The 24,857-nt window shown below is 39.7% G+C and overlaps 3 protein-coding genes across 7 annotated transcripts in view; 1 reads left to right on the top strand and 2 right to left on the bottom strand.

The window, feature by feature from the left end:
* rida (reactive intermediate imine deaminase A) overlaps positions 1-12,753 on the bottom strand; it is a 39,078-nt gene extending 26,325 nt beyond the window's left edge. For 2 of the 5 annotated variants that reach the window (XM_085445456.1, XM_085445459.1), the window contains exons 1-4: positions 12,333-12,485; positions 11,743-11,848; positions 11,587-11,641; positions 11,431-11,499 (exon numbers count right to left, since the gene is read on the bottom strand). In XM_085445456.1, the coding sequence (XP_085301582.1) occupies positions 11,431-11,499; positions 11,587-11,641; positions 11,743-11,848; positions 12,333-12,397 (295 nt within the window). In that variant the 5' untranslated portion in view covers positions 12,398-12,485. Of the gene's footprint in view, positions 1-9,733; positions 10,140-10,641; positions 10,698-11,430; positions 11,500-11,586; positions 11,642-11,742; positions 11,849-12,332; positions 12,486-12,558 lie in introns of those variants that run through there. The other 3 variants (XM_085445461.1, XM_085445458.1, XM_085445460.1) reach the window with 3 other exon arrangements.
* Positions 12,754-13,291: 538 nt separating this feature from the next.
* stk3 (serine/threonine kinase 3 (STE20 homolog, yeast)) lies at positions 13,292-21,477 on the bottom strand. Its single transcript, XM_085445455.1, has 11 exons — positions 21,154-21,477; positions 18,731-18,811; positions 18,477-18,605; positions 17,923-18,037; positions 17,440-17,604; positions 17,128-17,295; positions 16,895-17,032; positions 16,441-16,566; positions 16,146-16,347; positions 15,870-16,060; positions 13,292-15,741 (listed from the first exon to the last, which is right to left on the bottom strand). The coding sequence occupies exons 1-11, from the start codon at positions 21,174-21,176 to the stop codon at positions 15,583-15,585; spliced, it is 1,497 nt and encodes a 498-aa protein (XP_085301581.1). The 5' UTR covers positions 21,177-21,477; the 3' UTR covers positions 13,292-15,582.
* A 69-nt stretch (positions 21,478-21,546) lies between these two features.
* Positions 21,547-23,917, top strand: polr2k (RNA polymerase II, I and III subunit K). The gene is made up of 4 exons (XM_085445466.1): positions 21,547-21,630; positions 21,832-21,900; positions 23,152-23,244; positions 23,427-23,917. Exons 2-4 carry the CDS (start codon positions 21,840-21,842, stop codon positions 23,447-23,449), a joined length of 177 nt encoding a protein of 58 aa, XP_085301592.1. The 5' UTR covers positions 21,547-21,630; positions 21,832-21,839; the 3' UTR covers positions 23,450-23,917.
* Positions 23,918-24,857: the final 940 nt, after the last annotated feature.

Genomic DNA, 24,857 nt, shown 5'->3' with positions numbered 1-24,857 from the left:
GCCACTGATTTGAGGAAAGCTCTGACCATCTTGGCTCAAAGCTGCCCCCTTGTGGCTACTTTCATGAAGAAGTGCATGCAGCGCAGTTTTTTAAGGCTTCATTAAGACTCCAAATTAATAAAGAGGCTTTTTTAACTACCACGTGACAGCATGAAATAAAGGGAAATCCTGCCATGTGTGTGAGACCTGTATGCAAGGCCAGCTGTCATAAGAAAGCAGACCACAAATCTACTACACATGTTCATTCATAAATTCCTATAACATCTCTATTTTTCTGGCTTGGATCCTCAACCCGTTGATAGGCAGCTCTGAACACCACATCCAGAACACCTTGGATTTTGTTGAGAAGGTGAGAGATGTCATTATGGAGGCAGATGAAACAATGGTCTTGTACAATGTTACATCTCTCTTCACTTGCATCCCAGTCATGGAGGCGTTGGAGGTAGTTCGTAAGAGATTACAGGATGATTCCAACCTCAACAACAGGAACACTCTCAGCATCGACCAAGTGTGTTTGCTTTTGGAACAATGGGTCAGTTCCACAGGCAGAAACATGGGTGTGCCATGGGTTCCCCAGTTTCACTCATTGTGGCCAATTTGTACATGGAAAAGGTGGAAAAGAGGGCTTTGTTTTCCTACCATGGAAACACCACCAAGTCATTGGTTCAGGTATGTGGATGACACCTGGGTGAAAATCAAATCTCAGGACGTACATCAATTCACGCCATCACATTAACTCGGGAGTCACACAGAAAATGTATGCTTGACGACTCACCGCCAGTCCCTGTAGAACTCCCGGTCTCCAAACTGCAGCAGCTCTGCCACAAAGTTCAGAGAGGAATGTCAAAACCAACAGAAGAATATATTAGATGGATAGAAACCTGGGAGGAGGCAGCCAGGGGGAGGATTAGAAAAGGAGAGAGGAAAAGGTGTCTAGGTTGGTAAGGTTGAACTACTGTTGCTTAACAAATGTAACTCTTGAGACAGTATAAATCTCACTTCAAAAATGTTAAAACAATACAAAAAACAACAGGCAACAACACCAGAATCAAGGGATTAAGTCAAGTATTTAATTTAGAACAAGTCTGACGTATAAATGAAAAAGTCTCTGATGTGCAGTCTTGATACTCACAGCTTTCAGCAGCTGCTCCACCATCCTAGAAAGATCAATTTCCTTTAAGAAGTAACAAATAAAAGGATACCTTTTCTTTATAAGCCAAATCTAAATATGTTTGAAGGCCGCTCCAGTTTCAGGCAAATATTTCTTGACTCTTGCTTTATTCCTGGAGCCACTGTGAGTGATGCAGTTAGTGTCTCTGTGTTTACACACCTGGAACAGTTTCATTGAGTTCTGAACACTTGGGATCCTCCACTGGAAGACACAGACTTAGGTCAATTTTTTTTGCTGAGTATATTTTTCACAATATACTCAAAGAAGTAAAATGTTCTAACTCGGCATATCACAATTTCAGATTTTCACTAAAGAATCTTAGAGAATGACAGATACACAATATTCAACTACAAAAAACAAACTATAAGTCAAATCTAAATATATTTATTGCAGGCAGCATTTTGAGGCTCAAAGGTTTCAGCATGTGGTAATGAAGCAGAATGGCAACGGCTATACGGGGCATATAGGAGACATTGGTGTTAACTGCTGACCCGTTGGACTGTGCCACAATTGCACCTCAAAAAACACAGGCAGAGGAATAAGGACAACAATTTAAATTTCAAGTATCATTTAATTTTAATTTGTTCATTATGGTGTATTAAAATGAATCCACAGTGATATAACTACAGATCCAACTTTGATCCATGATCAATTGAAATAGCTCCAGCTTACAAACACAAGGAGTTGTACATGTTAGTATGCCACCACTAGATGGCAGTACAGTGAGTATTGAGGCAGAAGGAAAGACTAACAAGGACTGTCCAGACCTGTAAGATTTAGCTGAATGAGGGTCTTACTTTCTAAATCTTATGCAGTTTTGGAAGCCACGCTGGTGTACATTTTCATTTCTGCGTGGACATGTACTGAGGTTTAACTCACCAGCATGACAACACACCAGTTGAGGATCCCTATGTAGTTGCTGTAGCCGCTGGCTGAGCTCAAGAGAGACTCCTGTAGATCTTGACATCTGCAGAGAAGCACACAGTCGGAACGTTCACCGATGAATTTTAGAATATAATCAAACGATATCCACTATTTCCTGTCTCACTCTTTTACAGTATCCTATCTCTGTGTAACAAGTGTCACCTGGCAGTTTGTTGCTCTCTGCCAGGTGATTGGCTGAAGAGCTGTGAAAAGGTAGTGGGTGTGTGGGGTGAAGTGAGCGCTCTTCTGTGGAAAAAACCAGAGGCAATTAATTCACTCAGGTGCGAGTGGGTATACTGTCGGTAAGAGACTTTTGCCATTTTTTGTTTGGATCTTTTGCTATTGCATGTGCCTATTTTTTAATGTGTCATTGGACTTTTTTAGTGTGACCACGAATTTTAATAGAAGAATTGATCAAGCCCTAGATCGACTGCGCGCAGGGAAACTGATCAATATTGTAGGTATATTGAGTGTTTGTTTTAGTTTCATGATTTTGAATGGTTTTATAAAATTGCTATTTTATTGGGTAATATTTTAATTGATAATGTTGTTTGTTTTTCAGCTGTGCTGTCTCTGCTGTCCTTTTTTTGTTCTTTTGATTGATTTGTAATTTTGTTTTGGTTAGTCCGTCCAGCCGTAGAGGCGGTTATTGATTGAGAGTAAGTTTTGTAAGGGCGGACTAACCTCTCTTTTGTTTTTTTATTTTAATTGTTTGTGCCACTTCCCTTTATCTCTCAGATCACAGGCCATACATAGCACTGATGCCCAGCTGCGCTGAGACCCGAATTGTTTGCAGTGTGTGCCACGATTGCAGTGTCACTAAGCGGGGTGTGACGGGTTGTAGTGTTATTTCGCACAGTTTGTGTGGTAAGTCTCATGTGCAGCTGGGATATCAGCAGGATGTGTTGTAAGTCCTGTCTGGAAACGACTGGGAATTTGTATGTTTAACTTATGTAATAAATAAATGATCAATTATTTCTTTGCCCCGTTTACTCATCCCTTGTCCTCGGTTACATCTGGTTTTGCCTTCTTTCTGTTTCTGGTGTTTATTTTCCTTCTCCTGAGCCTGCAGCCGATCTCTTTCACCTGTTCATTCTTTTTATACATTCAAACACTAATACAGACACAGTCGGGGCTTTAAGTCCATGGTTTAAAACAGATGTGAAAGAAAAATCATGATTATTGCATAAATGTCTTTTTGCCTTTACAGAACATTAACAGAAAAGTTTGTATTTCTTTCTAACTTAAAGTCTTAGAAGACAGGAGCAGCCAGACAATTTTCACACGTTTGTATCTTGTTTAAACACCCTCAAAGTTCAAACCTTCCTAGAAAAATAGGTGCAGTATTATAGAATGAAAACAAAGATCAAACCCTGTTTTCAGGTCCAGAACATGGGAATAGAACAGCTGCGAGATAATTCAACATCAATGGTAGCTTACGGAAGTAGAGGAAGCAAGAAGAATGAATTGAGTAAAGTTTGATTTGTCTGACTGTTTTCTTTCACTTAGTGTGCCTTATAATGGTCCGAAAAATACGGTAACTTCTACCTTCTTTTAGTATGTCCAGAAGTCCAACTTTTTGTGCTATGGTTACCATCTTCCTCTGCCTTTTGGGTTGTTGTGTTTGCTGGGGAGAAAACTTACAAACATACAGTACAGCACTTCAGAGTCACACTGGTAACAATCAAAGATTTATGTAAATTTGACAAGCTGAACGTATTCTGTACTGTATCACAAAATCATGAGGATGTGTGCTAGTCTTCCAGCACCACACAGTATTGAGGAGCAAATATCAGTCAGTGTATACCCATGATAGAGCGCAGTCCTGTCTCGGCCACATTAAACCAGTCAAAATACCAAACGAGGCCAACAGTGGCTCAATAAAGCCATTCTCCACAAGGACTTTCCATGAAGTTCGTCTTGGATCGCCAAGCGAAGAAGAATCAAACCAGCCAAGAGCAGATGAAGTGGATGAAGGTGAAGCAGGGCAGCACGGAGGCGAAAAGAGCGAGGGCAGTGAGGCGAAAAGAGATGAGAACAAGGTTCTCAAAAAGTAGATGACTGATGAGGTTATGTTCTGGTTTTCTTTGTCAGGCAGGAAGGAGCCCAGCGGGCGATGGTAGGTCATCACAGTGAAGGCGATAGCCAAGGCCGAGCCGATGGCTTTTAGAACTGAGGGAGAACGAGAGGCAGAGTTAGAACAAGAAAAGAGAAATGTTGTGAAGTGTGACACTCCACATAAAGCCAAACCAGCAGACTTTTAATGTATCATAACTTTGGCATATTTACAGAAATTTTAGGTTCATGTTGTGAATATATTGACCATTGAAGTACAAAAAACATAAAGAGAAAATGATCTAAATAACCTAGCCTAATGGTTGTGTGATGTATCAGTGAATAAAAATATCAACTGTAAACATAATTAACTGGCACATAGGTGTGGAAACTGACTGAAATTGTCTGTGGAGATTAACAGTAATTTTAAAAAAGAGCTAAATTTGTGCTGGGCTAAGATATTTAGATCATTTTCTCCTTCTTTGTGTTGGTAAAATGATCAGGGGAGCTACTGGAATTTTGCTTGACCACGTTTTTAAGAGAAGCCATAGTTACCTGTTCTTTCATAATATAGTCTGTTTCAGTTTAAGCGTTGTTTTCAATAAATTGTATGCTCAAAAAAAGCTTTATCTCAATCCCATTGCTTCTTGTTGCATGTTGAAGCTCTACTTGGAATCTTGTTAAGATAAAACCATGTTAAATATATATTGGTTTGCCAAGTGATCTTAAACGTTTGATAGGGGCTGTACACTGGCATTCAATTCTCTGTATAGAGAACACCGGTTAGCTAATGGTGTCGTCCAGTAGCCTAGCACTAGCAAAAAAACAGGAAGCCAAAAGATAAATTCATGTATGAAATCCAAATAAAATATGTATAATGCTTACCGTCTATTAAAAAAATGTAATATAAGATTAGAATAGTGTTTATTTGTCTGCTTATTTATAAGGAACTCCATTAGCTTCCACAACAGTGGTTGCTAGTCTTCCTCGGGACTAAACCATCAAATACAATCAATTAAAATATTACACAATAAAGTGGATGCAAAATATCCACAATTTGGCTCTTACATCCACAGTGAGAGTTTACAGTTTTTAAAATAGAAGCATATAAATATCAATAACACTGAGGCAAAACACACCAATAATGTTGTTTAGATATTCTACTTTCCATGTTCCAGATCCCCAGAATTGATATTTTCACCGAATGGTCTTTTCTGTCTGCCAGTGTGTCATGCAGATTTCAAGATTAATAAGCTCTGACACTCAACCTGACAAAGTGTGAATTTGCCAAGGCCACTGTAACATACTTGAGCAGGGAAGTGGGACGTGGTCAGGTGCGGCCCCTTAGCGCCAAAGTGGTGGCGATTAATGAATATCCCACACCTAAATAAAGGACTTGAACTGTGCAGATTCCTGGTAGGTTATTACAGGAACTTCTGCAAAAACTTCTCCTCCATAGTCCAGCCATTAACTGATCTACTTAGTCCAAAAGTGGATTTTATATGAAAGTGCAAAATTCCTCCTCTGCCACACTCCTGGCTGTAATCTAAAGCACAGCGTTAACATAACTTTATGGCAGTTCAGGTACTACCATAAACAAGGTATAGCGTCACATCAGCAGTGACAACATCAGTGACACCGCTTCACGTCCTTTATAAGATTTTTTTTTCCTGATGTGTCATGATTTTTAGTATTCCCCAAAATCCGTAATTAGTAATAAGCTGTTGAAAAATAAAAAGATCACCTTAAAAAAAACCTAGTACACATATTCTCTGTGTTTTAATTTGATGCAGGATGAAAGCAAACATGTCACACTGATGTGTTACAGCATTTTTCTTTTTTTAAATGAGTGAAGTTATCAAACCAGAAGCCAAGAGGCTTGATGTTGTGTCCAGTCCTACTGGATCCCTACTGTCTGTTTAACGAGCAGGCTGTGAAGTGTTAACAACTCAATGTTGCTCTTTTTTTTGGCACCTGTTAGATGTTTAGTAATGATGCTGGATTCGTGATTCCTTGCAAGCTTTGTTTACTATGTAACTGAGAGACATTAGATGCAAGCAGCTTGACTCCCGGGGGCGGGTCTAGCGTTAGACGTTTTCTCACTGGCTGCGTGCGCAGAGTATTACTTTGAACAGGAATAGGAAACAAGCATTAATGAACAATACTAATCAGATGTTCTACAGCACCTGAAACATTTGAACAAGCTAAACAAACACTGGATGACTGAATAAAATTAGCACTAAATCTGGTACTTGAACACAGTGAAATCTCTTCATTTCTAACATATTTATGGCTGTGATGAACACGCAGCGCTCTGAAAATGGGCTTAGGTTAAATTTAGAAGAGGGATGAATTAAAATTTAAAAATAAACAAAAACACATTTCAAATTAATGTATGAATTTAACTGACAAATTCTGAGAGCCTGTGGGCGGGACCTATTTTCAATGGGCGGGACCTATTTTCAAACATCAAAGCAAAGAGAATCAGGCCATGACATCACAGTCACCAAAATTCTATAAATAGGGGTGAAACAGCACACTGGTCAAGCACGTTTCTTACTTACAGTCACGAGCGATTCACCAGACGAACTTTTGTTCTGCTACAGCCAACTTCAAACCCTGATTGACATCTGAATATCGAATTCACATCTGAATATCGAATTCACATCTGAATATCGAATTCACATTTGAATATCTTATTTAGTGTAACACGCTAAATTTGTTTCAAAGTTAAATATCAAAAATGAGCAATCAGGAAGGAAAACCAGAATTTGTCTTCACTCTGCCAAAGAGTGCACTCGACAACCTCATGCGGGTTAGGAAAGCCTTGCAAAACTCTCTGACTGAAAACAAACTTTTAAAAGAGGGTGAAAGTAGAGCCAGACAGCAAATCAAACAGATGATGACTCAAATTTCAAACATGCGCACCAAGCTGGAGCTGTATGAGAACCAAGCTGCAGGAGTCACTGACGAATCAGTGTCGCGCAAACCGCAGGTGAGCAGCGCCACCAAAGAAAAAGAGCAACAGACGTGTTCAGATCAGGAAAAGGTCAGCAACCTTGACCTTGAGATGAACCGTCTGAAAGAGCAGCTTCAGCAGAGGGACAACGAAATCCTGATGCTGAAACAGGAGAAGGACACTCTGTCTGCCAAGTTCACGCAGCTCCAGAAACATGAAAGAAATCTGAAAGAAACTATGGGGAATGCTCTGTGGAAAGAACAAACACTGAGAGAGAATCTGGAGCAGGAGAAAAAAGTCCTGGAGGAACAAATTAAGAAACTCCTGGAAGAACAGAAAGTGGTGAATGACACAAAAGAAGAAGTCAAAGAGGCCATCACAAAATGTCAGGATGCAGAGAAAGAACAGAAAGAACTGGAGGAGGACAAGAAAGCTCTGCAGCCACAGAGTGAGGACTCCAGCGAGATTAAAGAAAGTCAGGCAGAGACAAACATACCAGAAATGCAGACAGAACTGGACACGCAGAGAATAGAATTAGTAGAGTCTCAGACTGAAACACAGGAGACGGCAACCCCACAGTCGTCCTCATCTGATTGTCTGAGTGGGGAAAAGTTGTGTGTCAACAAAGTGATTGAGTTGGTGGTTTCACAGGCCATAGAACAAGTCTCCACTAAATACAAGCTCTTCACAGAGCGCCTCACTGCTGACTGCATCAGCGATCGCCTGATTGAAAAAATTTGGCCTGAAATTGAGCTGAAACATTTGGATCTATCCCCCAAATGTCTGAAAAACATAGACAAGGCCATTCTCAAGGATCTTTGCAAAAGACACAACTGCAAGGAAAAATATCTGATTTTCAATCTGAGGGAACAGCTTGATAGTATTACTGTCCCAACCTTCACCAAACACCTGTTGGCATTACCAACAAGAGTACTTAGTGTCTCTAAAAACAGGGAAGAGTACCAGGAGGCTGTGAAAAATGTCACCAAAGATCTGGTAATGCACGCTATGAAGGGAGAAAATGAGGCAGCTACATGGAATGCAGGAACATCAGAGTTTATTGTACAGAGGCTTTCCCACAAGATCTGGAACAAAATTTTGTCCAAAAGCTACAAAATGTCCATGGAAAACATTGAACAACTCGGCCTGAAAGTATCCAATGATCTCCGTGAAAAGTGGCCTTCTCCAATACTGTTAATGAGGTCAAGCAACCCAGTGGTTGACGAAGCGGTCGTCAGCATATTCAAAAAACATGCCAAGCTGAGGAGCCAAAATGTCATCTTGAGGGTTTTCTCATGTGCACGTTAAAATTGACCTGAAACGTGCACGTGATTATGTTACAAAACTCTTAAACTGGCGTCAAATATTCTTTTAATTCAGCAACCTAAATTACATTTTAAAACCCCAACTTCCTTCCCTCATCACTAACTGGCCGAGGCAGATGGCCACCCCCATCTCAGAGCCTGGTTCTGCCGGAGGTTTCTCTCTTTTAAAAGTGAGTTTTTCCTTCCCACTGTCGCCAATGTGCTTGCTCTAGGGGGTTAGTTTTTGTGAATTATTGTAGGGTCTTCACCTTACAATATAAAGCACCATGAGGGAAGTGTTGTTGGGGCTTGGCGCTGTTTCTTATCTCAAAATGTCCAATTACAACAGGACATTTTACGTTAAGAAACAGCGTCAAACCACAAATTAAAATAAAAAAATAAAATAAAAAAAACAACTGTGACTTTGTGCTTTGTTTCATTTGCTGTAAATTTGCTAAGAATGTAATATAAGATTAGAATAGTGTTTATCTGTCTGCTTATTTATAAGGAACTCCATTAGCTTCCACAACAGTGGTTGCTAGTCTTCCTGGGGCCTAAGCCATCAAATACAATCAATTAAAATATTACACAATAAAGTGGATGCAAAATATCCACAATTTGGCTCTTACATCCACAGTGAGAGTTTACAGTTTTTAAAATAGAAGCATATAAATATCAATAACACTGAGGCAAAACACACCAATAATGTTGTTTAGATATTCTACTTTCCATGTTCCAGATCCCCAGAATTGATATTTTCACCGAATGGTCTTTTCTGTCTGCCAGTGTGTCATGCAGATTTCAAGATTAATAAGCGCTGACACTCAACCTGACAAAGTGTGAATTTGCCAAGGCCACTGTAACATACTTGAGCAGGGAAGTGGGACGTGGTCAGGTGCGGCCCCTTAGCGCCAAAGTGGTGGCGATTAATGAATATCCCACACCTAAATAAAGGACTTGAACTGTGCAGATTCCTGGTAGGTTATTACAGGAACTTCTGCAAAAACTTCTCCTCCATAGTCCAGCCATTAACTGATCTACTTAGTCCAAAAGTGGATTTTATATGAAAGTGCAAAATTCCTCCTCTGCCACACTCCTGGCTGTAATCTAAAGCACAGCGTTAACATAACTTTATGGCAGTTCAGGTACTACCATAAACAAGGTATAGCGTCACATCAGCAGTGACAACATCAGTGACATCGCTTCACGTCCTTTATAAGATTTTTTTTCCTGATGTGTCATGATTTTTAGTATTCCCCAAAATCCGTAATTAGTAATAAGCTGTTGAAAAATAAAAAGATCACCTTAAAAAAAACCTAGTACACATATTCTCTGTGTTTTAATTTGATGCAGGATGAAAGCAAACATGTCACACTGATGTGTTACAGCATTTTTCTTTTTTTAAATGAGTGAAGTTATCAAACCAGAAGCCAAGAGGCTTGATGTTGTGTCCAGTCCTACTGGATCCCTACTGTCTGTTTAACGAGCAGGCTGTGAAGTGTTAACAACTCAATGTTGCTCTGAATTTAAATCTTGAAAGACTGAAAAAGACTTTGGTGAAATTCGTGGCTCTTCAGGTGTTCTCTGGAAATACAATCAAGCTTCCACAGTGAATCTATAATGATAATAATTGGTGGCGCTACAGCTTGTTAGTAATGCAGCCGGGTAGTCAGGAGTCGGAGAGAGGACCGAGAACAGCGATCGCCTCAATTTCCACCAGCCCACCCTGAGGAGAAAAGGAGGAGACGCAGGTTGAAGAAATGACTGCAGAGGCGAAATATTAAATTATAATAGTGTCCAAAAATGAACACACGCACACAGTCATTCAAAAAACCCCTGCAAAAAGCTTTTATACACATCTCTGCAGTCCCATGAAAAACCAAGTGATCCCCATAATTCTGTAGCTTGTAGATCCAACTTTAGCAGCAATAACTTGAATTTGGCCAAAAGCAGCATTTACACTACATTTACTCATTTGTCCAAATATCAGCAGAGTCTCCGCTGTGTGACAGTGTAAGCAAATTAAGTCCGGAAAACATGATTAATAGTTTAATTTGTGGTTTAAAATAAAATGCAAATCCCTCCTTTTTCAACCTTTCTGTTTCCAATCAGCATAAAAATGAAATTCATGACATCATCCATATGTGCACAGTAGCAGTGACTTTAAAGTGGGTGTGACATAATGTAATACAATGCTAAAGGTGTGTAAAGCTGTGGTTAACACTCACTCTGGGGAGAGCAGCGACTTGGTAGGCAGCTCTGGCAGGAAAGTTACTGCTGAAAACTGGGGAGGGAAAACATTTTCATTAGATTTGCATGCATTTGCAGAACCACGGTGAAGTTATTCACTTCCATCAGTGAACCCATCTATGAATCTCAATTTGAATGGTTCATTTCAGCTTCTAATAATATGAAAGGCTTTATTTATGAGTGGTTAGATTATTTACCCATGTATTATAGATAAGCAATAAAACAACAAGCACAGGTGCTTTGCAGCTGCTGGGTAGAAAGTTCCTTTGTCTGGTGTATAGCAGCGGCTGAGGATGGTAACACACACAGACAACCTGGAAAGGCACATTTTTGCCTTAACTTAAGTTTTAAACCAATTTTTATAAACCAGTAAAGGCTGAGTTTAAAGGATCAAAACAGAGTTTTAATGAAACATCTTCCTTCCTTCCTTTCACCACGGTCAGGGAAAGTAACCTGCCTGTGGTTTCGGTGGCAGTGCGAGGGAGAAAGATGGGAGTAAATGCCTAGTGCAGCACTGCCTGCTGGGAAAGGTTGGGTTACAGTTGTGTGCCTGCACTGTGGTGTCTATTTACAACTCTCTGGGTGCTGGAGCTTCCATTACACCTGACTGTTATGATCAGCGAGGAGGATGTGAGTAGAAGGCTGCTGTCGAGCAGCAGAGAAAAAGCTAAGTGAGCGCATCGGTCAGGTGACTCCTAAACTTGTCACACTGTCATTTTCCCTGCTAGTGTGGTCAAAATGAAAGGAACAATATAGTGCTGGCTTACATGTCTTGTAGACCTCATTGACGTTGTTGAAGTCATTTATATCTGCGAGTAACACAGTAGTCTTCACCACTGAAATGAAAGGGTTTATGTGCTCTGAAAGCTCGTGTTTAAATTTCAGAACATGTGAAACATACGAGGAGAAGCTCAGTTTCTCACCGTTGCTGTAGTCGCAGCCGGCAGCTTTAAGGATCTCCCCAATATTGATGAGTGCCTGAAGGACACGATGGGAAAGATTTGTTCGTATTTTAGGAATCTGTTGTGGATGCAACTTCTGCTGTAGCTGATCTAAACACTGGCAGAAGTGAGTTTCACCTGTTTGGCCTGAGCCTGCACTCCTCCATCTACCAGCTTCCCGGAGGCGACGTCCATCCCCAGCTGACCGGAGATGTACATGGTTCTGTCCACGATCACCGCCTGGCTGAGGACGACACACACACACGTTTCTTTCTCAGGATGATGTTTCAGCAGGAGAAAGTGAAACAAAAGGCCAACAGTTCCAAGAAAATATTTCCTCACACCATTGCACCACCAGGCTGAATCACCGATACAAGGCACTTCCACTTTCCACACTTTCATGTTGTTTTTGCCGAATTTTTTTTCTTTCTTTATTCAAATCAGGCAACAAAGTATATATCTCATTTACATTGACATAGTTTTTTTTTTTCTCTTTTCCCCCTTCCCTTTTGCCGAATTTTGATCGAATGTTAAAGCATAAATCAAGACCAGGATACATTTTTCCAATCTTCTGTCCGGTTTGGTGAGCCTGTGTAAACTAGAGCCTCAGTTTCCTGTTGCTGGTTGACAGGAGTGACATCCACCAAATAAATGATAAACCACGTGAACTTCGATCGAGTTATGATGGATTTAGAACAAGTCCCAGCACTTTCTTCGGGACACCTTACCTGTATATTCCCTGCCTCACAGGAGCTTTTGGTGTGTAGATGATTTGGCGACGAATTGAAGCCATTATAAGCCAGCTGCTTGTCGACCTTACTCGGTTTCCTGCTATGCTGGGGCCCCTTTGCCCCACTGAGAAACTTTTAACTTTGGTTCTCTCTGTGAGTTCACTGAACTGTAAGACCAGGCCCTGATCAAACATCGGACTGTCCTTGTGCTCCCACGTCTCACCTGTATGGGCCGATGGCAGCCGGGGCCGACGCAGTGTTAACGATCCTTCTGTTGAGCGCAGACATGCTTCCCAGATTTCTTCAACTTGCTGCCAACCTTTCCGAAGAGCTGTGATTAATGCAACTGTGCAAGAAAAGCTGCAGAAAAAGAAGGAACACTGTTTCCGTAAAGTCTACCGTACCGCACTGAATAGAGGAGCAGCAGGCGCGCTTATAGCTATAAAAAGGCGTTAAATATAAAATGAAATGCGCCCTTGGCAGAAGAGTTACGGTGAAGGGCGTCAAAGCTGCCTTTATGAAGGCAAAGATCAGCGGTACTGCCCGAAGTTTTGATATCGATCCGAAACCAAGTAAATACAGGGTCGATAACGAGAGCCAGTGGGTCATGATTTATGCAATTAATCAGATTTAATTCACCACTAAATCACAGCGATTTTTATTTTCCACATTAGTTAACACAAAACATACTATTCAGCTTTTCATGGGAATTTTTTTCATATTTTTTGGCATCCAGGAATGTAAATGTACCTGTCTCTCTGTGCTAGAGGCTAAGAATAAAGCAGATGTGACAGTCAACACAAAAACTTTCATGCACTTTTCATAGTGTGTGTTTGTTGTATTTTTTTTTTCAATTCCAAAAAAAGTAACACAAGTCTACATAATGAAATCAGAGTATCTAATCATGTCATGTTGGTATTAATCCATCCACATCTAAAGATTAGACCAAAGCCAGCTCTGGTTAACTATAAGTGACTTTTATTACTTTTTCAACATTTTTGAAACTTTATTAAAGTATTACAAACAGAACATAATAAATTAAATGCTTACATTCCACTCTACACCCTTCAATCTTTACATAAACCGAATAAGTGAAGTAAATGAAGACAAAAATCATAATGATATAGCAAAAGGTGGCTTTAGGTAACTGTACATATTACAGCCAGTTCTAAAGAAACAAAACAAAATCATAAAAAACCCCAAAACAAACTATTGGACTCTTCAGTGTTCAATAGTTTTTAATTAAAGCAAAATTAAAGGAAGCCCACATTTTCTTCTTAAACATTACTCTTTCCTTATACAACAGCATTCTACTACAGAGCAAAATTAAGTATAAACATGCATAGTCCAACCACATTTACATGACCAAGGGCCAAAATATTAACAGCCAAATCAGCCACAATATTTAAACCAGTGTCACGAAAAGAAAAGAAAGCAGAGCGGTTAATAAATAAAGTGAATGCTTGTGTGAACTGCAGGCTTAATTCATGAAGGGTTTCCATCTGCTTCACCTACAAAACACATTCATACGTAACAGCAACCAGCAGATTCACTGCACGTTTTTAACATTAAGACAGGATGAATTCATTCATTCACAGGGTCATTATTAGCGCTTAAAAAGTAACACATACTTTAGCAGAAGAGCTGAATTAGAGCCAGAAGCCAGATACATAGACAAAAACAAAAAATGTAGTAACCATTCAACAAGCTTAATGATTTTTGGGAGTAAAAACCTACAAATTCTTTCCTTCTTTTCATTTTTTGATTAAATTCCTTTGAATTTGGTTATTAAAGTGGTCCAACAAGCATATGCAGCGTGTGGGAAATTTTACAGCTGACTTCATTTATGATAAGAAAGGAAAACATTCCTCACTTATTAAAAATACAGGGGAAAAAGCCTTCATGTTTACATAAAAGAAGCCAAAGCTTGTGTCCCAAAACCCACAAAGCACATTTTTTGTCTTTTTCTCCCCTTCAAATATCAGGAAACAGAAAGCACTCTCACTGATAGCTGAAAAAAGCTGCAGGGTAAAAAAAAGAAAAAAAAGAAAAAGAAAACTTGAACCAATGGAGGAAAAATTATCATCTAAAAATAAAAAGAACAAGTAGAAATCACGTGTGTGGCTGATGTAGCGGCTCTGGTTTTAAGTACAACCGTTACGTCTTTCGAGTCTTTTTTTCTCAACCTGATGTGTTTTTCCTAAATTGGAAAACAGCAATTAAACCATTTATGCAATAATTCAGGGTCTGGCCTCGTCACTCAGCTCTCTTAATGCTGCCTCAAGTCAATCAGTCAAAGTGGAACAATCAAAAGAAATCAAAGTTATCTAAACGTAAACATTTAAAGAATGCTGTGCAGTGTTTAGGAATGACTTTCACCTTTTCCCCCTATTTGGAAATTACGTTTGTTTAACGTTTCAGGGTGTTGAGGATGAAGAGCAGTGAGGGAGTGTCGTGTGTGTTTACGAGGCACTAAAAGATGCTTCAGATCTGCCACTATAGACTGTGCACTGGGTGTATAAGGAAACCCAGAACGTCATACCTGAAAAACACCTAATTTAAATAAAAGATAATGCAGACTAAAGAGAAGCTGGTCCACAAAATAGCTGAAAACATGCGCAATCTGTTCTTTGACATTCACTGGATTTTTCTAAGCTTTCAATAGTCTCTCGTCCAACTCTTCTCCAGCTGAGGAAACAAACGTGACCATCCAAAGACTCGGTCGTTTTACTACATTGCTTATGTTGAAAAATCAGGTTTCAAATATTTTAAGGCAACTTCATCATCAACATCACCTCGATTGTCTTTGGTCATGGATGAACCTCCACAGCTTTTGTCGCAGGTATTTCCAAACTAGGCTCTATGTTTTATTTACAGTGAAGGTAAAAAGTCTCGGGGAGGTGGGGGGTGGGGGTAATGCCATTGACCTCGCTCGCTGCTCCTGCTGAAGAAAAGGCTTTTTGCTGATTAAAGAGGAAATTCTTTGTGTGACTCTCAGATGTGTTACAGCCACAGCTTGGTTCTCCTTTTTCTTTTTTTGGAAGGGTGTGGATTCCCAGAACCAAACAGACATCATCCAGTAAAGGAAACATCTTACTTCACTTAGAGGTCAGCTAACAGGCGGCCAGAACAGCAGAGGGCATCCAATGAGATTGTTTTGGTTCCCCCGAAATCACTGGACAGAATTTGTTGTTTACCGTGGCTTAGGGAAATCCAGATTAGAGGAGGACAGGGTCAGAAGGGGCATTTAGAAGTTCTGTTGTCGTCTCTTCTTGGCATCCATTGCATCCAGGATGGGCTGCCTTTTGGCAGTGTAGCGCTGCCTGAGCTCCTCAATCTCCCGCTCCATCATGGGATCCAAGGCAGTCAGGCGTAACTGCAGCTCCTCAAAGTCCAGGTTCTTCAACTGAGAGGCAACACAGACAAACAACAGACGGAAAAAATGAGTCACAACACTCAGAGCTGCTTCTGTTTTGCTGCTGTAAACATTTCCACAATGAATAACACTACAACAGAGTCACGGATGACACTCACAAAGTCAAAGTCTCCGTCCTGAGGCACCTTCCAGTTGTCAGGGAAGACGTTTTTGGACTGGATATGGTAGCCTTGCTGCTCCTGTGCCTGGTTGTGGTTGTAGCTCTCCTGCTGCTGGGCCGCCTTGTTGTCCTGCTTGTCGAAGTAATCCATGAAGGAAGGACGAATCGGCTGCTGGGGGGTGGCATGTCCTGTGGAGGAGGAAATGGGTTAAACTCGAAGGTAACAAAATAAACTTTCTGGACAGAATATTTTGGAGACATCATATCCGCTCACTTCTCATCGATCCCTGGTCTTCCTCCTCGTCTTCATCGTCACTGTTGATGACCATAGTGCCAAGGTCTGACTCAAGCATAGTGCTGCCGTGCTCAATCATTGTCTGCGCCCCGTCGCTCATAGTGCTGGTGGCGCGCATGGTTCCGGCGCCCTCTGAGCCCGACTTAACCATAGTGTGAGAATCCACCTCAGTCTCTTCCTCCTGGATGGAATAAAGAACAGAGTTAAGACATGCAGCATTACATCTGAGGTTTCTTCACCCCAGACCTTTCTGTGAATAAATCACCACACGCACCGAGTTGTCATCCTCCTCTTCCAGCTCTCTCTGCTGCTCCTGCTGCCTCTTGGCTTTCATCTCCATGGCTTCAGTTATCAGGTCTCTCAGGATCGTAACTGGCTTGGCCTGGCTGATGAATGGATGCTGGAGATTCACAAGACCAAAAAGATAAAAGTTATATGAACTATATTTTACATGCAAATGTATTTCCATACGAGTATATCCACCCAGCATCATGTGTTACACCCTCTGATGTTTCTATGTGCCTGAGGCGGCATTAAATTTTCCATATTTACAAATCTCCAGGGTATCTGGGGAAGACTATTTGCTCTCTATTTTATACGTTTGCTTTCATCTTGTATCAGTTATTTGAACAGGGAAGGACACTAAGAGCAACTTAGTGTCCTTCCCTGTTCAAATAACATAATAATAGTAGTAATCCATGTATGTGGTGGCGAGGTCATCTTCTTACCTGTAGCAGCTGTGTGGCCGTCGCTCTCTGCTCCGGGTTCTTCACTAAACACTTCTTGACAAAGTCTGTAAACTCGTCTGACCAGAGCTCCGGCTTCCTGAATGTTGGAGGAGGGTTGGTCGGGATCATAAAGATTGCCTGCAGAAACACGATAACAGGATTAGGGTGGATTAAAAAAGAGGATAAAAGTTTTTCACAACACATTTAAAACAAGAACAAATGTTTCCACTCACTCTCATTGGATGAATGTCTGCATAAGGAGGTTTACCCTCTGCCATCTCTATGGATGTGATGCCCAGGGACCAGATGTCAGCTACACAGTTGTAGCCGATCTCCTGAATTACCTCGGGTGCCATCCAGAATGGAGTACCGATCACAGTGTTTCTCTTTGCCATGGTGTCCTACAGAGTGGGAATATATATTACCCCCAGACTTTTAGAGCATGACAGGACCAAGCGAGAACTCCTCAGAAGCAAATTACAAACAGTATCATGCTGGCAAACATTACTTCATCTTATCACTACTGACATATGCTGCAATTTTACCGTCAGCTGTCCAGCAACTCCAAAGTCTGCCAGTTTGGCGTGTCCCTCTGTGTTAAGAAGGATGTTTCCTGCTTTGATGTCCCGATGGATCTTCCTCATGAAGTGAAGATACTCGAGTCCCTTCAGCGTCGACTTAAGGATGGTTGCAATTTCATCTTCTGTCAGCTGAGAGATTGAAGATTAAAAACCAAACATGAACAAACAGACCATTAACTGCTGCACTTGTCTGTAGTTTCTTTTTTTAATCATTAGTTCGCTGAGTTCAGTTAAAGACAAGGTCAACCTGGAGATCTTTTCACTTTTAAGTCGTAATAAATACTGCACTTTGAATTGAAACTTTATCAAAAAATATTTTCTTCCTGACACAAAAACTAGTGAATTAAAGCCACCATTGTAGTCGTTACTGACAACAGGTCAAAGGCACTTTTAAATAAAGTTTTAGCGCAGTTGCACACGTCGCTGCGGCTCAGCGTAGACACCCACCGTCTTGTTGCGCAGTCTGATGATGTCAGAGACAGAGCCAGCGCCGCAGTACTCCATCACAATCCACAGGTCTGTGTTCTTGAAGTAGCTGCCATAGTATTTCACCACATAGGGGCTGGGGAGGAAACGCAACATGGAGTGGTTATCAAAGGAGAAGATATAGAGCAGAAGTGAGAAAAAAAATCTCATGGATCCAGACACGAGAGAGCTACATGGGCTATGATGATGATGTCATACTTCCTCCTTTATTATCTCTGTAAAATGTCTTTTGAGGCTTTTCCTGGCTCAGAATGGACCTTTGAGAGAAGGCTGGCTAAGTGCAACTGGTCTGCGTACAGTTAACACTAACAGGCTCTTATCTAATTAAACAGAACAACTGTGCAATTCCCTGTTATTTAGGGCAGATGATAAGCAAAAATGTATTCTGAGTCTGCAAATAAACAATGATTTTCTCTCAAACCACTTTACTGGATGCCACATTTTTTATATTGAGGAAAAACCTTGCTTTCAAGGGCAAAAATGGGCGTATGGTATGAGACATACTGCTGTCCCACCTGTCACACTGCTGCATGATGGAGATCTCTTTGATGATTTCCTGCAGATCTGACTCCACAGGCACCTGCTTGATTGCCACGACCTGGCCGGACTCCTTATGAATGGCTTTAAACACGCTGCCATAGGAACTAAAAACACACACAAAGCTTAAAGTCACATGTATGGCTGCAGTACTTTATTACAATTGACAGCGCTTAAAAAACGATTTATTATGCAATGGTCAGCTGTAAAAATGGAAGTTAAGACTTCTTACCCTTCACCGAGTTTCTCGAGAACATCAAACACTTCCTCTGGCTGTTTCGTCAAACTATCTTCACTCAGCTTTTTCAGCTTACTGTAAAAAGGGAATAAGACAGCAATATAAAAGTGAAAGCAATGATAAGTGGAAAAGGCAAATCTAAACATTACAAAACAGGAGACACGGCATCGTTTCAGCATCTGTAAATAAATGAACGGCTGTGGGTGATTTTTAGTCTGGACATAAATGTCAAACACACTGAGACTGCAACCTGTTATTATTTCTGTTTGCTGTCATTTAAAGATATTTTTAGGCTTGTGTATCGGTGCTTTCAAACACCAGAATATGAGGTAATACTTCTTCACAGATAAAAAAAAAAAAAAAAAAAACAGCACCGCAGCCAAACAGGAATAAGTCATTATTAGTTAAGTTCAAAGTGATCGACAAAAAAAGTTATTGTGAAAGTGAAAACACAACCCAGCATGCACTGTTCACTATTTTCTGACTTGATCAAAAATATTATCACGTGCAATACGAGACTAAAGGAGGTTGTTTCCCCCTGAGCAACGCAAGCTTCAATAAGGTTCCTCAGTCTGGCTCTAGTGAATAAATCAAACACAATGAATCAATGATTCAGTCATTTAAAAATGATCCTACATGAGCTCTGACTAAGACAACAAACAGATTGTGTGTGTTTTTCCTTTAAAAGGGTATTTCTATACTACCCCTTAGAAAAGTTTGCACTATATGAAGCTGGAAAGGCCCTCACATCCTGCTGTTCCTGTTAATTTCCACTAAGCAGAACAGAAACGTTCAAGTATGGTGTCCTCAAAGTCTTTCAGAGAAGCTTTTTACTGAAGGTGAGAGGAGCTGAAAACATTGCCGTTTTTTCTTGAATCCAAAATAAAAAAAACTTATTCAGTCTGAATTTCACATAGTGTTTTATAACTATTTCAATACCTATTATTATATTTATTATAATAATTATTAATATTATCATCATCATCACTTATTTTGCTCAAATATTTATTTTTGTAGACTCATTCTTTAATTTCATTGTACATTTATGAATGTTATAGTAAACTTTTAAGCACTATTTACTTTATATTTGTATTGTCTTTATATTACGCACACTTAATTTTATTTTTGTCAATGATTTCCAAAGCAGTTCTAATTTCTTTTGATTTTGTTATCATTCATTTAAAAAATTTTACTATTCTATTATAATCATGTTATTTAAGATAAAATGTTTTTATTGCTAGTTAGTATCTCTGATTATGTTAACTACACACACATAGCTTAAATAGGAAATCTTTCCTACCAAACTCTGTCAACCTAAATGTTTAATAATATTACTTTATTATTATTATTATTATTGTTATTATTCATCCTTTATAGTGTTGTAACAAAAGGGTTGCTCATGGAATGGAATAAATAAATATTTCTCATCTGCACATCTGAACATGTGTGATCTCATAATTTAAAAATAGTACAGCAATCATACAAAGACTTCAGATCTGTCGCCTTGTGGTTAAAAAGCTATTCAGTAAAATTAACTTGCATTGTCTTTTTTTGAGCCTGTGAACTCATGAACCACCACAGAACAGAAACCAACTAAGTAATCAGTAACGTGTAATACTGGTTTGTCTTCAGGAATCGTGCCAAAAAATACCGTGTTCGACATTTAAACAGTTCTAAATGATGGCCTGTGATCTATCAAGCATATATCTCTTATAAAGGATTTCAAGTCACTCTGAGCAAGCAGTAGAAGCTGCAATCAGTATTTGGCAAAGTGGCTTTTATATATCTTTTATTTATTTGGATAAAATTTTTTACTGACATTCAAAATGTATTTTTTTTTAATAGAGATCACGCAAAGAGGCAAGCCAAAACATGGAGGACCTTTAACTTTTACAAGGACATTTTACGTGTCCAAGAAAGTCAATAACAATAACGCAGACTCATAAAGAGAGATCACGTCTTTACTATATATATATGTCTAACCCCTTCATAAAGCCTAATAACTAAAGCCTGTTTACAAATACAGGCAACAATATTAGACATAAAAAGACACAGTAATTCAATTTTTGCAGGACACTCGGGAAGCTAGAGACTGATTCAGTGCGATCATTCATGCGATTGAATGATATTTCAAGTGCAAATCTAACCACTGAACAAAACACTCTTACAGAGACTTGGGAACATAAAACGACCACATCATTAGCCAAATCTATTAGACACTCAATTGAGGGCTCAGGAAAGAGCGCCTCTGTGTGAGGAACGGTCTGTACATTCGTGAACAGAACTGAAAGTTTGAGAGAAGACTGGCAACGATAAGTTAGCTTAGCATCAGCTAGCTCGGCGACATCCACCGAGCGTTAGCTGTTCGGCTAGCTCGTTAATAATAGCATTTTTAGCGTAGTCAAATTAACACAAACCTTTTGGGCGCAGACGTCTCCATGATGTACGACTTCAAAACTAAAAAGAAAACACACTAATAGGGACTCGTGGCACTTTTGGGACCAGCAGTCAGGACGAGAACATTGTCGACTGAATCGTTGTTGTCAAAAACTAAAGCAGCGCCAGCTGAGGGATCGTCAGATGACGGTGTTACGGCCTCAACGCAGCGCCCCCTGCTGGAGCGGAGTACAAACAAAACGGCTTAAAATACTCTCCTTAGAAACATTGAATAATTTGTATCAATTAAACAACTGAAACTTGTGAATAAAATGTTACTGATAATAGAGCTGTTCACAAAAATACAATTGCTTTCTCTGGTCTCTTTCAAAGACATCGTCCGACCAATCACAAGCGACTTTGCTGTGAGGTGCACGACTGTTCTACGCATGTGCAGGCAGGAGCCTTGTGGAGTATGAAAAGAGAGGTAAACAGCTAACAGCTAACGTGTTTAAACGGTGAGAAACCTTGTTATTATCTTTCCATCCTGTGTACTCCGTATCTGTTAGGTTTATGCAGCGTTTTTAGATACTTTAAAGATATTTGTTGTTTGCTCTAAATACCGGTTGGGTTGTTTTAGTCTGTTTCGGGCAGTACCATGCTGTTTCTGGTAGCATGTTGTTAACAGTTATCTCTCTGTCTCTATTTTTTTTGTTAAGAATCAGAAATGGATACGCAGAAAGATCTACAGCCGCCCAAGCAGCAGCCTATGATCTACATATGTGGAGGTATGTTACAACGTTTACTTTAGTAATACCACCGCTGGTAATGCAAACAGTACGATTTTACCTGCTCTAATGCAAACCTTTCATCACTGCCATCACGGCTGCTTCTCCTCTGGATGTTTTTCTTACATTACACCGCATAGACCTTACATATTGTTCATAATGTGTTCCTTCATAGTAACAATTCTCTCATAATAAGTTGACAAATAATAAATTACAGCTCAATTTAGAGTGTATAACTAGCCTCTCCGACATTAATAAATTAAGGATTAATCCGTAGTTAATGCTTCAGAGATCGCTAAGAGTGTATTTTTCCAGGTATTACAACACTAGTTTTTAGAGAAAACCGTCTAGCACACTATATCATGTCCTGTTTTACCTAATACATGAAAATTCGCATAACTACCGTCTGTAATTATAAATATGAGTTCAGTATTGGTACTAATTAACACTTGGAGCCCAAAACTTGCCTATTGTAAACCGGTCTGTGCATTCAAAGCTGTGATACCTGGCATGTGTGGAATTTCCGTTCACTGAAATGACATCTCAGGTGCCTTTATAGCCTCATGACCCCTACTCCTTTTCTAATCTCTGTTTTAATCATAGTTAGCTTGGGATAAGTTGATTGTATTGTTCTGTATGTATGTATGATGATTTTCTTTTTCTTTTTTTTACCTTGTGGGTATTTGTGCTTCCAGGTGCAAAACACAAGTACTAACTGAGAGTTACATGATGTTCTTGTGTTTGAATAGTGTCTTTACTACTTAATCCACTGTGGTGGAGACATCTGGAGGACATAACATACACATTAGGCTCACTAGATGTTTACAGTGGGAAATATTAAACCTCCTTTACAGTCTGATACAATGTTACTATTTTGGAACCAATAATAATTATTTCACCATGATTACGTAATGTTGGTCATCTTGCATCTGGAAAAAGAACCACCCTGATTTTAGTTCTAATAAGTTTTTTGGCAAGGTGTAAAAACTCAGTAACAATCTGAATGAACTGAAATGAATACATCTTACACATTATGGACTAAATGTTGGGCCACACCTCTTTGAATTCAGAGGCGTGCGCTAAGTGAATAAAAGTTACCAACACTCTGCTGACTCAGTAGCTGCATAGGTCCAAACTTTCTCTGTCATTAACATCAGCAGAAAAACTATGTGAGGGGGTGTTGCCCGCTGCTCTGCTCTGCTCAAACTGAACTTGACCACATAACACCATGTTTTCTCTCGTCACTTGCAGAATGTCACACCGAGAACGAAATCAAAGCCCGCGATCCGATCAGATGCAGAGAGTGTGGCTACAGGATCATGTACAAGAAGAGAACAAAGAGATGTATCCTTTTGACTTTGTGTGCATGAAGACAACTTGTGAAAACATTAAAAATGACCAGTTGACTTGTTTATTTCAGATGTGAGTCTTTTTGCTAAAGAGTGTTCAGATATTTTGATTTTGATTGATATTTTATGAATTGGTTGCTACGTTTGCTGTGGATTTCCTTGACTCTCTGATTTCAGTGGTTGTATTCGATGCCCGATGAAGAAGAGGAGAGGAGCAGTTTTGACTCTGTTTACTGTTTGTAGTGTGGGATCATGTAAATAAATAGACCTGGCTTCAGATTTGTGAACTACTCATTTTATTCTCGGTCTAAACAATACATTTGCTTGTCAAAAATGTATGAAAGTTTGTTTTGGTTTATTAAATAATAACTATTTTAACTGGTCAAGACTGTTTTTTCCCAGTTTTTCTAACTGATGAGCTGATTTAATTACCGGTAGTAGCATCTCCATGACGACAGGAAAATTTGTGTTTCAGCTCTTGTAGACTTTTCTATATTCATGTAGTCACGTGTAATTGGTCTGTTGCTATGAGATGTTTGCAGCTTTTCGACCCCTGAAATGGACTCTGCCTTTCAGAATAACAAAATGCAGCAGGGGGAAGTAACCTGATTTTGTGTAATGCAAACTGTTTTTTTGGCCTTTTTCATAGTAATAAAGATTAAATGAGACTGCGATGTTTTCTTCCCCTCACCCCCAAAGGTTTTTTTTTTATTGACTTTGACTGTAGGATGGTTATTGGTACCAGACAGGCTGATCTACCAGGATTTTCCCACAGCCATCTCCCAAAGAGAAAAAATATCCAGTGAGTGGCAGTTCTCTAGGTGAAATTGCATCATTGACGCCAGAGAGGATTGGACAGAGTTTTGAGACGATTAAAAAAACAAAAGAAAGAAAAAAGCAACAGTAACTCAAATGACAACTGCTTACAAGCGACTTATTCGGAAGAGCGTATCTGAATGCACAACGTAAAACCCTGAAGGAGACCGGCTACAGCTACAGAAGACCGCATTGGGTCCCTCAGTTTCCTGTCCACAAAGAACAGGAAACATACTGGCTCACCAAAATTGCACAATAGAAGAAGAATTAAAGAGTTAAGGTAACTGATTGCAAAAGGGGGACCAACCTGTCACGATCCTGGGTCTTATGACCCAGTGTTTTGAGTTTTAGTTCATTTTGACTTTTATAGTATGTTTAAGCTCATTAGGTCTCCTATGTTCATTTGCTTATTAGTTCCCCCATGTGTTTCCAACCCATGTTAAGTCTCCCCTGCTCTTCATGTGTTTCATGTCTGTGTCTTACGTTGTCAAGTTCTGGTTGTCATGTCTGCGTCTCATTATGTTTCCTATTTTCTTTTGAAGAGATCTTGTGTTTTTATATTATGGTTTATGTTTTGAGTCCTTTGTTGTACTGTTTCTTGTTTCCATAGGTCTGTTATGGTTATCATAGGTTTAGTTCTTTGGCTTTGTCATATGGCTTCCCTGTGTTCCATGTTATGTCCACTGTGATGTTTTGTACCATGTTTCAGGTTCCTATGTTCTGTCTCCCCAGTTGCTGTTAAGTTTGCATGTTTAGAATTCAGTCAGTGTGTTTCCTGTTTTACTTTGAAGG

This window comes from Copadichromis virginalis, linkage group LG22 (genome assembly GCF_057382275.1).
Source record: "Copadichromis virginalis isolate Kocher_CV1m ecotype Utaka linkage group LG22, C_Virginalis_male_GT1.1, whole genome shotgun sequence".
Taxonomy (NCBI): domain Eukaryota; kingdom Metazoa; phylum Chordata; class Actinopteri; order Cichliformes; family Cichlidae; genus Copadichromis; species Copadichromis virginalis.
The sequence above is the reverse complement of the archived record's forward strand: the minus strand, read 5'-3'. Positions and strand labels throughout refer to the sequence as shown.